The sequence below is a fragment of the Vipera berus genome (genome assembly GCF_964194415.1).
Source record: "Vipera berus genome assembly, chromosome: 2".
In the NCBI taxonomy this organism is placed as follows: Eukaryota; Metazoa; Chordata; class Lepidosauria; order Squamata; family Viperidae; genus Vipera; species Vipera berus.
Window position 1 is genome coordinate 204,914,855 of NC_138203.1, and position 15,903 is coordinate 204,930,757.

Genomic DNA, 15,903 nt, shown 5'->3' on the forward strand with positions numbered 1-15,903 from the left:
TTAATGACCTCAAAGAAGTTGATCCAAAATTGGGCAGCATGTAAAATTAAAATTAACAAGCCAGTGTCTGAGGATCTCCCAAGAAGCCATAAATCAGGGTCAACATAGGCATGTAAGGAATGAAACACAGTGCAGATTGTACTCCAGACCTCAGTAATTGATTACCCTTTATTGCCCCATTAACTTAAATAGCCTTCTTGCAGAGTAAAGATGCCATTTTCTATAAAAGCAAGGTTAACTGTACATACACTACTAGGAACCCAAAATAGAGCCTGGTGATGCTGGTTCCTCTCCTTACTCTTCTCCAACAAATGCTGCTGAGAAGAAGCAAAAATAAATATTGAAGGAGGGAGGGAGGCTTAGATAAGACCAGCTAACATCTCTTTTTTCATTTTGGAAATTTGTTTGGCACATCTAACTTCTTCATTTTCCCCATCCCAGCAAACCTTATGCCTAATTACAGTTGTGCCACAAGAGGTCAGGCAAAAATGCTCTACAGATGATGATTTATTTATTTATTTATTTTATTTTAATTCCATTTATATCCCGCCCTTCTCCGAAGACTCAGGGCGGCTTACAAGCTTAGCAGTAGCCTTCATTCGATGTATATGCCTGCTTGTTAGGGCTTTCACACACACCCCAAGCGGCATTATTACAAAGTCAGCTTAATTGCCCCCAACAATATGGGTCCTCATTTTACCTACCTCGGAAGGATGGAAGGCTGAGTCAACCTTGAGCCTGGTGGGATGCGAACCTGCACTAATTGCAGGCAGCTGGTGTTACTTAAGGAGGCATTAGCCCACTGCTCCACCAAGGCATGATGATGATGTTCAGCTCAAAGGAGATAACATCAGCATTCCTCACCTGGTGTCATCCAGACTGTTGGACTTCAATTTCCTAAATCCTTCCCCCCCCCACACAAACCGATCAACAAAGTAACATTCCCACTATGTAAGAATGACTGAGTGGAAGGAATAGAAGTTAGACAAAATAAATGCTGGGACAAAATATATTTCTCTCATTGCCAACTAGGGCTTTGCATCATATAAAGGAAAAACAAGGCATCTGGGGTGAAACAACAGAATGTAAACTTCCAGCCTGCTGGTCTGTTGCCAGCAACATGCAATATTTTTTCAGAGGTTTTGAAATCAGAAGGAGACTTCATTGCCCTGTTAAATATTCTTTATTTTCTAGCTCTTCTGCAACTCTGTAATTTATCCCTTCATTGTGCTATGTTTACAGCTGAAGTATCTTCTATTTCCAAAAGCTGCAGGGGGTAATAATGAGATGCCACATCTCCAGTTTTGTTATGTTTGGGATTCAAAGACAGCTATAAATATTGCCACAAAGTCTACTTCCATTATTTTAACCGTCTCAATCGTCATTTGACCACTAGAAGCAGAATACCTTAACTCATTCACTCAATTATACTTCATAGTGGATAGCGTGCATCCTATGAAAACCTCCATAAACAGAATGGTGAGAAATAATTTTTGGCAACTCCCTCTTCCTCTGTAGCTTTGCTACACTTTGACAAAATCTTTCTATATAACATTAAGGGAAATGGCTTTGGCATAATATAGAAGGAGGGAAAATCTCTTAAAATTACACCACTCCCTGCTCTACAGACATTATGTTCTTTTCAGCAAAGACATACCATCCAGCATTTTTAAGGAGTGATTATTAGAATTTACATCCAAGAACTTCTAAATATCGGTGAATTCAGTGTATTTTAGTTGTATTTAATGAGTACAGCATTATATTCAATATACTCAATATTAAATATATTAAAAAAAGTAAAGGTAAAGGTTCCCCCGCACATGCGTGCTAGTCGTTTCCGACTCTAGGGGCCGGTGCTCATCTCTGTTTCAAAGCTGAAGAGCCAGCGCTTGTCCGAGGATGTCTCCGTGGTCATGTGGCCGGCATGACTAGACGCCAAAGGCGCACGGAACGCTGTTACCTTCCCACCATAGTGGTCCCTATTTTTCTACTTGCATTTTTACGTGCTTTCGAACTGCTAGGTTGGCAGAAGCTGGGACGAGTAACAGGCGCTCACTCTGTTATGCGGCACTCGGGATTCGACCCGCCAAACTGCCGACCATCTGATCGACAAGCTCAGCGTCCTAACCCACTGAGCCACCACATCCTTATAAATATATTAAAAGCAGATAGTTATTAAAATGATTTATTATGATTTTTATTTAAATAATTATTGCTGAATCCTAAAGTATTAGATTGATTATTTTATTTTATTTAGTTATTGATTTATTTGATTTTACCTCAATAAAATGTTTGGATTAACTTTTCACAGGTTACTTTTCATATATCGTGTCTAGAATATAGACAGAAAGTAGATGGCAGTAAATGGTAGGAACAATCTTATTTAAAACTGAAATTAATTACAAGATTAATTAATACAAGATAGACAGTACAAGAGATGTAAATAATCTCCTAAAATCTGGAGGTGTGGGAGTGAAATAAGATTATGCAATTTTTGCTAGAAAGACTGATACTTCATATCGCAATAATTTAGACCAGGGGTGTCAAACTGCCGGCCCACTGGATGCGTCATGCCGAAACTACACTCTCCCCATTGCCGGCAATGGAAAAAAGTCATGATACATCGCGACACATCACATGACGTTGCAAGTTTGACACCCCTGATTTAGACTGTGCTCATTTTGGGCGGTCAATGATCTGGGATTTTATGGGCCAATTATAAGTAAAACAGGAGAGAAATAGATTGATGAATGATTAATGTAGCAAATTAATGAACTAAAAACCTGACAAAGAAATATCAAAGAAAAAGCAAAATTATAAATATGCAGAAACTACTAGATTCTAATATGATTTTATCTAAAATGAATCCAATATAGTAAGCAATATTATTCTGAAAGGCCCCAGGACAGAATAATTATTATTTTGTTTTTTGCTTGAAGACGTTTTGCTTCTCATCCAAGAAGCTTCTTCAGTTCTTCAGCTGAAGAAGCTGTAGAAGCTTCTTGAGTGACAAGCGAAACCTCTTCAAGCAAAAACAAAAACAAAAACAAAAAGAAAGTCTAACTGCCTTTTGAAACAGCACCTTTGAGCCAACCACGACCTGGATGACTAAGAATCTCCACAGAAATTCATTGAAGATTTCTACTTCTGCTTTACGTATCTTTAGTTTGTATTCTGAATGTAGATACAAATCAGTATACAAAGGAAATTGGAAGAACTTATCTTTTCAAGAGAACCACAATCCTAAAAAATGGAACAGGAAAAGATGATTGTTTACATAGCCTACAAAAACACTAGAGGGCGCCTCTGAGCTTAGGAAAAAAAGTCTGTTGGACAAAATTTGAAACAAGAAAGAAGGAAAGATAGCACCCCATTACTTAAAATGTGCATATGGCTGTGTATACATACATATCTCAGTAGGATTTTTATGTTGGAAACAAAGTAAGCCTCTAAATATTAATTCAGAGCTAGGGCCTGCCGATGTCTTCCAAATATAGAGTTCAATTCTGTCAGTCTTATTCTTGCTGACTGGTACTTCATTCCTCAAATAACTGAATCCAGATCAACGAGGTTGCTCCAAGATGGTAAAAGGTTAAGGTTAAATGAGGCTATCAAGTTTTAGTCTCATCTAACCCCTTCTGCCCTTACAGCAGCTCAAAGAAAGCAAACAGCATTTGAAGTGCAAAAATCAAAATAAAAAAAATTAAGCTGTACTTATCAGAAGGTCGGCAGTTTGGTGGGTCGAATCCCGAGTGCCGCGTAGCAGAGTGAGTGCCTGTTACTCGTCTCAGCTTCTGCCAACCTAGCAGTTCAAAAGCACGTAAAAATGCAAGTAGAAAAATAGGGACCACTACGGTGGGAAGGTAACAGCGTTCCGTGCGCCTTTGGCGTCTAGTCATGCCGGCCACATGACCACGGAGACGTCCTCGGACAAGCGCTGGCTCTTTGGCTTTGAAACGGAGATGAGCACCGGCCCCTAGAGTCGGAAACGACTAGCACGCATGTGCGGGGGAACCTTTACCTTTTACCTAACATCCTATGACTCTGATACATTAATAAAATAAAATTCTACTGCAAGAAAAATCCATCATGTGGTTTCTGATAATGAACATTCATGAGGAACTTTTCCCTTTTCAACATAGCATGGGAACAATTCATTTACAGTAGATAAAATATAAATATATACAAGCGTAGTGTAGCTTTGTGGTTTCCAAGCTGGAAGAGATGGATCCTATACCTGACTAGGGATCTGTCTGCATACAATAACATAACTAGGGCTGTAATGTATTGGGATTTTACTTGAACTGTGTCACGTGTCTGTTTGAATGCTGCTTAAGGTTGCTCAATTGGTGTGTCTGTGTAACGGTCACTGACTTGCCAGACTTGCTGTCTCCAAGAAGATCATTGATGATTTGGGGCGGGAATGGGTTCCATTAAACCTATTGGCCGCTGCCTAGTGGCCAACCGTATAAGTAGCTGCGCAGAAGCTTCTGATTCAGTTTTGTTCCTAGTTGCCTCAATAAAGCAATGTTTCTGTTTGCAACCTCTCGTCTCGCTTACTACCTACCTCCAAAGAACTCACTATAGAACAAGGTCCATTACCTCATCTGTATTATATTACATTATTAAATAATTAGGAATGCAGCAAAGGTGGCAACTTCGAAATATTTTTATGAATAGAATGTAATATCTGTTAAGGCAACTTTTTGCTATGTCTACGCTGCAAATTTCATCAGGACTGATAGACTATACAAATTGTTCTAAGATTCCCAGGAGAAAGCACATTTTATTATTTCCTCAATTCACCATAATCAGCTTACAATTTATTTTGCTAAAGTTTTGTTTCTGCACAAGCCATTAAAGCTTTATATTGACCCCAAAATAGGCTGACTGTTTCTTAAATTAAAGGCGGGGCGGGGCATATTTTAGTGCACTATTCTAAATGTTGAGCTTTTTATTAAGTACAGAAATAATACACTGGTTAAGTATCGTTTTACCTATAGGAACACTTCGGGCAAATGATGTGGATGATGGGCAGCAGTCCTTCTGCTTGAAGTACAAAGTTGTTTTGAGGGCTACCTAGGCTTCTTAGGGAGAGATCAAAAGAGAAAGAATCCTGCCTAGCCTTTAGAGCAGTGCTTCTCAATATTGAGCACTTGAAGATGTGTGGACGTCAATTCCCAGAATTCCCAAACCAGCCATGGGAGTTGAAGTCTACACATCTTGTCCAAGGTTGAGAAACACTCCATTAGAACAATGGGAGGATACTATATCACTGGCTGTCCTTCATGCCATCACCAGTAATAGCATTTCAAGATCCATGACATTTTTTTTATTCAGTAGAAGGAAGTAAAACAATGTTACTTATAACTGAACCCCTGAAATATCAACTTTTTCCAAACTCAAAAGTATCTCTAAAACCCTGGCTCTATGATAAATGTTAACAATGACCTAATTTTACAAAAATATCAAGATTTTGTGAAGGGAACAAACTTTTGAGGCATCAAAAGATGTCCTAACCTAGAACAAAAAACAAAACAAAACAAAAACACCCCTTGCTGCTCCTGTTCCTGTTTTTGCTTTTTTAGATATTTCCATTTTGTCTTCCCAAAATAGCTGGGCTATTGAGCTTTAACAGCCAAGAAAGGAGTTAGGTAGTTGCCAGGGGACAAGGTCAAGTCTGCCCACACATAGCTACCCAGATATTATTAGTACAGGTCAGAAGGGCCATTCCTTGTAGATTACACGGTTGACAGATGCCAGTGTAATCATCTAATTCAAACCCCTTCTCAGTGCAGGATCCACTAGAACAGGGGTGTCAAGCTGCCGGCCCGTAGGGCCGGTTGCATCATATGTAGGCTGCACCCACGCCAGCTCCGGCAATGCAAAAAAAAGTCATGATACATTGCGACATGTCACATGATGTGGCGAGTTTGACACCCGTGCACTAGAACATCTCTGACAACCCAACCTCTACTGGAAGACTTCTACGGTTCATGAATTCACCACATCATGGGAAAACCTGTTCCACTGGCTGACAGTTCATAAACTCAGAAAATTCCTCTGATGTTTAACCTGAACTTCTTTCCTTGTACCTTTAACCCACTGGTTCATGTCCAGTCCTCAGGAGTAATGAGCAATCTGTCTACTGAGTGACAGCTTTTCAGATATTTGAATACACCTATCATATCTTCCCCTCAGTCTTATCTTTTATAAGCTAAACATGCCCAGACCCTTCAACCATTCGTCATCAAACTTTGATCATCATCTTGATAGCTTTTTTCTGAACTTCCTAGAATTTGCCAGTATCCTTTTTGAACTAAGTTACCCAGAATGAATAAAGTACTCTAAACAGGGACTGAACTAGGTAGAGCAGAATGGAAAAATTACTGTCCTTCCATGATCTAATCCAACTGGATTTTCTACTGTTTTGCTTTTCTTGTCGAACTTAAATCTAATTGTCATTTTTCTTATGACAATGATACCATGATTCCCAATATTTCTAGGTTATGCACATCTGAATCACAGATCTTAAAGGACTGGACAAATTTCTAGATATAGAGTCACTGTCTAGATAGTTGTCAAACTGCATGAATGCCACAAAAGCAGTAAATTAAATTCAAATATTTTTTTCCTCCAGGGACAGACAGGAGCAAGCAAGGTCGCTAACCTTCTAACCCAATTCTCCATAATTAAAATCTAATCAGAAAACGAGATTAATTCAAGTGTTTCTACAGGATTCCGGAACAAAAGGAAAACACTTCAAACAGCTCAATGTTTGCATGTACATTGCAAAACAAAACACTTAATGTATTTGACAATAAGCAATGGGGATGGAATAATAGAGAATGACTTTAACTCTACTTGACAAAAGACGTGCTTATGAATGTACTTATAAAAGGAAGCACAGTTGGTTTCTCTTTTCTCTTCCAAGTTTGTTGTTTCATGAAAACGAAACAAAGGTTCCTCTATAAAGGAAACAAAAATAAAATTAAACAAGAAAACACTAATTAAAGAGAAAGTTCAATGCAATTAGGGATGGCATTGTTTTTGATGGCTAAAAGAAATGTCCTGAATCACACATGTTGTTGTTGTTGTTGTTCTGTATGACACACCCAACGTAACTGAACACAAGGACAAAAGTGGGATTGTGCTCTAGCTAGGGAGAGAGCTGGGAATTCTGCAGTGGAAAATGAAAAGACGTTGCAGATGCCTGTTCATTTCATATGGATCTGTTTAATTTTTCTGGCATTCAAGCAACAGGATAGTCTAGAATTATTTCCACATATAATTAAGATGGATATTGTCAAACACATTTCTAACATTTATTATATTTTTCATACAAAAAAAACTTCTAAAATTTTAGAAAATCTTCCAAAACCTTTCTATACAGGACAGCAAATTCATGTATTGAATTCTAAGTTTATAAGGAAGCAAGAAGTTAATGCTGGAAAAATACTTTTATTGTTATTATGCTTCTTTATATTACAGAATACAACATACGTATATCTTCTTTAAGAATCAAAATTATTTAAGAATCAAAATTTTACTTCAGTAGCATTCTAGGTTCTCTATGCTGCACAGGAAGTAATTCTAATTAACCAATATTTATTCTCTGGCCAAAAAATAATAATGGGAAGAATAATGAAATAAGAGTTATTAAACAGCCACTTCTGGTTAGCATTGGTTACTACTATCTTGAATCGTTCTCAGAGCATTTCTGTGAAACTAAGAGCTGAAGCTAGCAAGAGAAGATAATGTTCTGACCAGACAGAAGTGTTATATAAACATGAAACAGGTGTCTCTGACACTCAAGGCCTGGAAAAGAACAGTCAAAAGTCCACTGGGTTGAAAGAGTAAAAGGACAAGATTAATTCTGAAATTGGAACAAATATCTTCTCACACACACTGCAGTTGCCTGAGATAGACAGATATAGATATAGTTGATATAAATATAGATATATAACTGTTTATAAACTTTATGAAGCTTCTGCTGCTAGCTAGTTATTGAAACTACAGTTGAATGCCTGGTAAAGTCTGACACATAGCAATGGGAAGTTCCACTTTAGATGGCAGACTCCAGAAAAAATGAACTCATAGTAGCTTCTTTTTGATTATTACTTGGGGAAGGAAGATTAGTGGTAAGAGATCAAGGTTTATATTTGTCATGGATTTTTTTTTTTACTCAAGCCTTGAACTGACCTCTAGTTCTAATAGGAGAAAACATGTTCCAAAAATGGATAAAGAACCTGGCTGATGCTCCAAAACAAACTGAGGAACAAAGTAATTTATAACAGCAATAACAGCAATAAGGATTCCAAATTTCTGAAGCCCCTCATGTTGGAGACAATAAAGCAAATGCATACTGTGATAAGCTAGATCGTATTAAGAAAATACTGCATGTAGCGTGAATGTGAGTAAAGCTGGTAACCTAGTCTATACCTTCTCTATTTATTAAAAAATGTTAGGTGATAGGTTTGATTAAACAAAGCCAGGATGGGCAACAGAAATCAATATCTATTGCTTCATTGAGTGATAACCATTGCATATGGAAGACTGAGACTTGGAACAATAAAATAAACAATAAAGTACATGGATAAATGAAATGGAATGAAGATATGTGTCTATTAAACCAGGAGAAACAATAAGGAGATAATATATCTGAATAAACTGAAGAGGTTTTTTCAGTTTTCAAGGAAAAAAACAAAGAAAGTCTAGTTGTCTTTTGAAAAAGTCTAGTTGCCTTTGGGACAACTATGACCTGGATGATTGAGAATCTCCATGGACATTAAGATCTGAATGAAGGTGGCCTGATCTCATATGAAGTGGTATATCATCTAGGTTGTTGTGGGGGCATATGGAAATAGAAATTTGATCTTTTTTTCTGAGAAACCTATACAACCACACAGAGTTAGTCACTAGGTGCAAGAAATATAAACTGGAATTTGGGAGATGGAAAGGTTAAGTATATTTTTTCTTTTCTTTCTGGCTCCTGAAAGAAATCCCTTCATCAGCATTTTCCATGTTTTAAATACACAAATATACATATATAATTATTAGCTTCATTTAAGGCACGGGTGTCAAACTTAATCATGTCATGTGACGTATTGTGACATATCGTGATGTTTTTTGCCTTTGCAGAGCTGGAGTGGGCGTGGCCTGCCATGATGCATCCGGCCCATGGGCTGCCAGTTGGACACCCCTGATTTAAGGTCACATTTAATTTGGCCCTCAATTACAGGATTCTTTTTATACTACAAAAATAGTACTTAGGATTCTATACTTCACAGCCATTAGAGAAAATGAATTGAATGCCATGTATACTAAATGAGAAGTACTGCAGCCACCCATTTGAGGGCACAGATGGACAGAATTAGTTTACAAAATATTCTTCTGACAGACAAACTGGTATCTCCAAGTACTTTGAACTACAGTTCCATCTATGACTTTTGGCCATGCTGCCTGGGCATACAGGGTTTACAATTCAATACATCTGGAGGACATCAAGTTGATTATCTTAGCTCATGTTATTGAACTGCTGAAGCCTTAGGCAATGTGAATTGTAAAACAGGGGTGGAGAACCGGCGATCTGCCAGATGTTGTTCAACTGTAATCGCCTATAATCCTCAATTGGCTAGCTAAGGCTGCTATGAGCTATAATTCAGTATCCTTTTGAGGCTACATGTTCTCCACGTACATGTTTTAAAGCTGCAGACACACCTTTTCATATCATCTTGAAGCAGGCAGCTAACCTGCTTGGATCCAACTGATGCCATCCTTTTACATGAAATTAATTCTTTAGAGGAATTCCTAACGCAGTTACTACAATCGTTCATACATAAGAGCCTTGGTGGAGCAGTGGGCTAATGCCTTCTTAAGTAAAACCAGCTGCCTGCAATTAGTGCAGGTTCGCATCCCACCAGGCTCAAGGTTGACTCAGCCTTCCATCCTTCCGAGGTAGGTAAAATGAGGACCCAGATTGTTGGGGGCAATTAAGCTGACTTTGTAATAATGCCGCTTGGGGTGTGTGTGAAAGCCCTAATAAGCAGGCATATACATCGAATGAAGGCTACTGCTAAGCTTGTAAGCCACCCTAAGTCTTCGGAGAAGGGCGGGATATAAATGGAATTAAAATAAAATAAAAAATAAAAAAATATTGCTCACAAAATACATTTCTTTATACCATCGGACTGTTTTCCTAAGCCTTAAAATAAGTAAATTAACTGCACCCCCTTTTTCAAAACAATAAATATGCAAACCTAAATGGCAAAGCAAAGGAAATAAAATAAAATCTCAGAGGTCTAAGAACACCAACTTGACCAAATACAAGGTCACGGGATGCTTTACTTAACAGTTTTCTTACATTATAAGAGAGCACATCCTACTACTTTGTGCCCCCTTCCTTAGAGAATCATAGAACACAAATGAATAATGGAATTGGAAGGAGCATTTAGGATACTGAGCCCAATTTCCTGTTCATTCAGGAATCTAAACTAAAGAATCCTCTGGACTATCCCCGAACAAAGGAGAACCTACATTCTTTTTTGGTCATTGATTTCCAAACATTGCCATGAATGCTTATTATCTTTCACTTAACATTCAACTGGCATTATCTTCTTATAACTTAATTTTACTCTTTTGTATTCTGTACTAGGGAACATGTCTTGACATCTTCTGTATGACATCATTCCAAGTCCTTGAGGAGTGCTATCATATCTTCCCTCAGTCTTTTCTTCCTAAGGCTAAAGACTCTGAATTCCTTCACACTTACACTTATTTTATTAATCAAAATGTCACAAAATGTCATTGTCAAAGGCTTCGCTGAAATAAAAATATTTTATCTAATCCAAAAATAGGATAAGATTCATAAAATGTATTCTTGAAAAATCAATGCCAATTTCTAGCAATTACTACATGTGGGGAGTCCTTGATTCTGGCCGAGTTGGTTGTTTGCTTACAGACATTTTTGTTACCAAACTAGGTAACATCTTCAGCGCTATCTCACCACATCATTTTCAAGGAGGCTGATCTCCTTATGATCTCCTCAGGAATTTACCTACATGTCAAAGTCAGGCTGAGTGGTCTGGATTTTGTCTTTTCCTGGGTTTGAAGATAAAATCACTTGCTCTCCTCAAAACATCTGGCATGTCACCCATTACCCACAATTTCTCAAATAAATTTTAATCAAACAGTTCATCACCACCTTAGTGCAGTACCCTAGGAGGCAACAACTCTGGGAAAGAGGTAAGGAAAGAGCAAGAAGGAGGAAAATACTTTCTATTTAAAAGTCTGATAAAGTGCTATAAATACTTAAGTTTTTCCTTAATTCTTGCAAATATACTTGTACATATTAAAGGAATCAGAAAATGCCTCCATGGTTTCTGTCTTTGAGAAACAATTGTTCTGCTAAAAGTGACAAGCAAACATTCAGCTCTAATCATGCTATGACACATTCCCCTTTCCTTCTACAGTGTATAACTCTTTAATAGATGTTCTTACTTCAGGGTTTCCAGTAAGTTTCCAACTGATACAGACTCAATTTGAAACTCTTGTGTTCACACTCACCAGAGATTCATGTGGGTCCCAACCTAACGATGTTCTGAAAATCTTTGAATACCTGTCTGCTTTCCCAGATCATGGGTTAGAGTGACTGTTGAACCCCTTGGAGCGTTTTTGTTGTTGTTGCTATATATAATTTTATTTTCTGGACAAGTACAATTTGCTTGTCAATCTTTATTGTATCCTGTATTTAAAATGTAAGCTGCCTAGAATCATTTGGAGTTGGGTCGACTCTATAATATATAAATAATAAGTAAGATTGGATGGCTGAACTCATTTTTTTTCTAGTGCAAACATGGATTTGCAGGAAAGAATAACTATCAATGCTTTAGATCAGACATGTCAAACACAAGGCCCGGAGGCCGGATCCAGCCCACAAAGTGGTTTCATGTGGCCCGCGAAGCCATCCTGGAAACAGTGAGGGAACGGCCCCCACTGCCTTGGCCCTGGCCCAGAGACCCTCCTTCTGCCAGAGACCCTCAGATCTGTCCCACTCCTGCCCAGGCCCCCATAGGCACCCCTGATGCGAACAATGTAGAGCTGGCCATGCCCACCCAGTAGGCCATACACACTCTAGCCACGCCCACCCAGTAGGCCACGCCCACCCTGGCCATACCCACCCAGCCCCCTGAGGGCAACCGCAATGCTGATGCGGCCCTCAATGAAATTGAGTTTGACACCCCTGCTTTAGATAAATCTTGGATATTGCTTTCCTGTTCCTAGCAATCAGCCAACTGTCAACTACCAGAACTTGTCTTTTAATCTTCTTGCAGAGCACAGCTACAGCCTGTGTTGGGATACACCATCCTATATCTGTGTCTGTTCTCCTTTGGAAGACCTTAGAACTTGTTTCCTCAACAATGATCACAAAGAGGTTTCAAAGTTTCAGCAGTGCAGGGTATCTTCTACATCAGTTGCTTCTTATTATCATTTCCATCACAGGGCTTGCTCCTTTGTTTGATTATCTTCTGCTGTCAAGTCCTTCTGTAGCACCCTCTTTTTGTAATCTGTTAAGTCTTTATCCTTACTCATCAGAGAAGCGTGGCTATTTGTTAATTTAATCTTCTGACGTTTATGCAGATATATACCAGATTGTTTTCAGGTAGAAATATTTTGAATTTGCTTGCTTGCCTTTGTTTCTTTTACACAGAAATTTCAATTGAGGATGGCCATATTTCGTTATAATTGTCCATATATGAGTTACATCTGTAAGCAATTTATTCTGATGTTATTTGCAATTTATGAATGAGGCAGGAATTCAATTATGCCACAAGTATTGCAGGTCAGGACTGTGGGCTAATTTCATTTTCATTTGTTTGGTTTCTTAAGTTTTATTTCTTTTTTGACCCTTTCACTTAGACTTTTTTGTAAATTCCTCTTTGCTCTCTAAATTCTCTTTCTCAACCTTCTTTTTAGCCTATATGCATTATGTATGCATTTAGAGGAAGCAAAGATTATGATGCTGCTGCTAGACTTTCATTCTCAGATATCCAAATGTGTTAATCATCAGTAACTGAGTTTAAACACACTTGGAACAAACACATGTCCACCACCTAACAAAAATTTAAAAAACAATAAAAAACCTCAAAGGGCAAAATTGATGGTCTACTATGTCTTTTTCTGCCATTTATTTTCTATGTTTCTACCCAACTTGAAGATAATCAAAGGGATTGGTTGGCATCAGGAATTCATCAGAGGGTATCAGAGCTATTTTAAATCCCAGCATGCCCAAATATGCTGTATATATAAATATACATCCATGTAAACTGAACTTTTTGAAAATATTTCTATACTTGCCACTTTGGCTGTAACCCTTGTTGATTCACATCAAAGCACAATTAATATTTTGGATAGGTCATTGTAACAAATATAGGGATTTGTTTAAGTGATTAATTGCAGACTTCTGGGATCCATAACAAATGTGGTATTTGATGCTTTACAAATGTCTCTTTTGTGTAATATTGCTATATTCAGATAGCCAAATGTGACTGGGCTTATTTGTTGGGACAATCCCTTTAACAAATATTTGTAAAAGTTTCCAAGGAACATGATTTAAATGAGCAAGTTGCAGGCCTCCCTGCCTTTTCTTCCCCTTAATTAGAATATGATCAAATATTACTTTCTCTAAAGGGTAACTTTTATTTAACTGGAATTGTCTTCTCTGCAAATACAACTGGAGTAACATGGGCTATATGAACAGTGAAGACAATACAGACCCTGAAATAAAGTTATAGGGACTTTTTATTTAGGCACTTAGGATCATGAGGATCAATGTTAGTTGACATATAAGCAAATTCTAATGATATAATTTGACTGTATCAGGAGCAGGGCTTTTTTTCTCATAGAACGCTCAGAACGGAGTTCCGGCACCTTTTTTGGATGGAACCTTGTAGGGTAGGCAAGGCGGGTTGTATGACATGTGTGAGTTCCGGCACCTTTTTCTTTTACAAAAAAAGCACTGATCAGGAGCAAGAGTATAAGTAGAAATGGAAGAGTATAAGATAAGAAATAGAATAGAATGATGATCCACTCTCTATTATCTTGTTAGCAGTAACAAGTCAAGGGGTATATCTTTTTGTGCTGCTCCCAAAACTGAATAATTACTCCAATATTATTGATGAAACTCTGCAAGTTACAGGAAATCTATCAAGCATTAAAAAATGTAGTCATCTTGGAAAGTACCACAATTAAATAATTGTCTTCCTTTACAAGAAATGTACTAAAGGACTTATGTCTTTTGTATAAAAGAAAAAGTAAAATCTTGCAGCCATGCTGAACGCTAAAGACTTATGATGATAATTTTTCAGTTCTGCTTCTGGGCTCCTGTCCAAAACATCTCATTTCATATCTGCCAAGAACACTACTTTATTATTTGCTTTCATGCCAAAGGGTGAGCTTATGAATGAATGTAATGTACTGTATCAATATGCATTGCTTTCTTACTAAGGTCAGATTATAAACTTATTATCAGGCAATCTAAATATCACATTTGATGCATTCTAGGACTTTTAAGAATTCTGTATTTTATGGAATTGTGACTAAAAATGGGCATTTCTAAAAAAACAAAATTGAATCTAAAGTTCTTGCATTGAGTATACAATTCAATATATTTGTGTATCTCTACATTTAAGTCTTTTAAAAACAGGAAATCTCAGTATTGGTCAACTAATTTATTTGTTATATTCACTATACCTTTTTTGCCTTTGATAGTAACAACACTAAGAGACGTCAATAAATCTTTGCTATTTTCATAGCACTAACTGTTTTTTAGTTGTGACTGATTAAAATATATCAAAAGGGGGATATAGACCAACAACAGCAACAATGGCTCACTTATGCTGTTGCTTGTAATACAAAGATTAAAAGAAATATTATCAGATGCTTGTTTAATCTTATGATTCTTCCACACTCATAATGCTATGCTATAGGGTGGGGAAAAAGAGAGAAGTAAGCTGTTGTTCATCCTTTAAAACAACCACAAAATAATGATTATATGCATGAAGAAATATAATGCCATGAAGAAAAGAAAAGGAAATTTGTCAGTATGGAAACCCTCTCTTTGAAAAATGATATGATGCTACTTATGATGGATTTAACTAGATCTACTCAGAACTAAGTTCTCTGAAATTCATGGGTCTAAGTATATGTAGTTTGAACTTAAAGGTAATACATTTGAAAAATCATCCAGTAAAAAGTTTAAAAGGTGCTACTTATACTTGTTATAGCCAGTGGAGATTCCTATTCTTCTTCACTTATATCATACAAACATCAAATAAATGTTCATAATGACTGTTCAATGCATTCCATAAATTGAATACATTAGCAACATATGTGCTAACTAAGGAACAAATAACATGTTTCAGGATATAAATTATAGATTATCATATGCTAGAAAGTGGCAATGTCAGTAATAATGGTTCAGCAACAGGGAGACTTTAAGGAATACTTCTGTATGGTAGTCAATAAATAGGATTCACATTCTACTGTAAAAATAGCTTTCAGATGCTAACGCTAGCATGCATTTATTAGACCAATATTACTAGGAATCCTACACATATGGGAACTTTATAAAGAGTAGTGTAGGTACAGTGTTTGAATAATAATTAAATATCTTGAATTGATATTAATAAAGTCAGCTAGACCTACTGTAAAGGTAATAAACAGATGTTGAAGTGGGTGAAATGAAATTAGTTTGATACTTTTGATGGGGCAACTAAAATATAGAGAGTGAAAATGGATTAAGCAGGAATAAACAGTATGCAGGAAAGATTACAAAATAAAGTTACCGGGTAACCATCTCGTCCTGATTGCCCCTGTGATATTAAATAAGGAAAACAATAAGAT

General features: G+C 37.1%; 1 protein-coding gene across 1 annotated transcript in view; it reads right to left on the reverse strand.

Moving 5' to 3' along the window:
• The window catches only part of COL23A1 (collagen type XXIII alpha 1 chain), a gene marked incomplete at its 5' end in the record, with an annotated part of 327,729 nt that overhangs the window by 86,222 nt on the left and 225,604 nt on the right, over nt 1-15,903 (reverse strand). Inside the window, one exon of the mRNA XM_081319969.1 lies at nt 15,846-15,872. Within this exon, the coding sequence (XP_081176095.1) occupies nt 15,846-15,872 (27 nt within the window). The remainder of the gene's footprint in view (nt 1-15,845; nt 15,873-15,903) is intronic.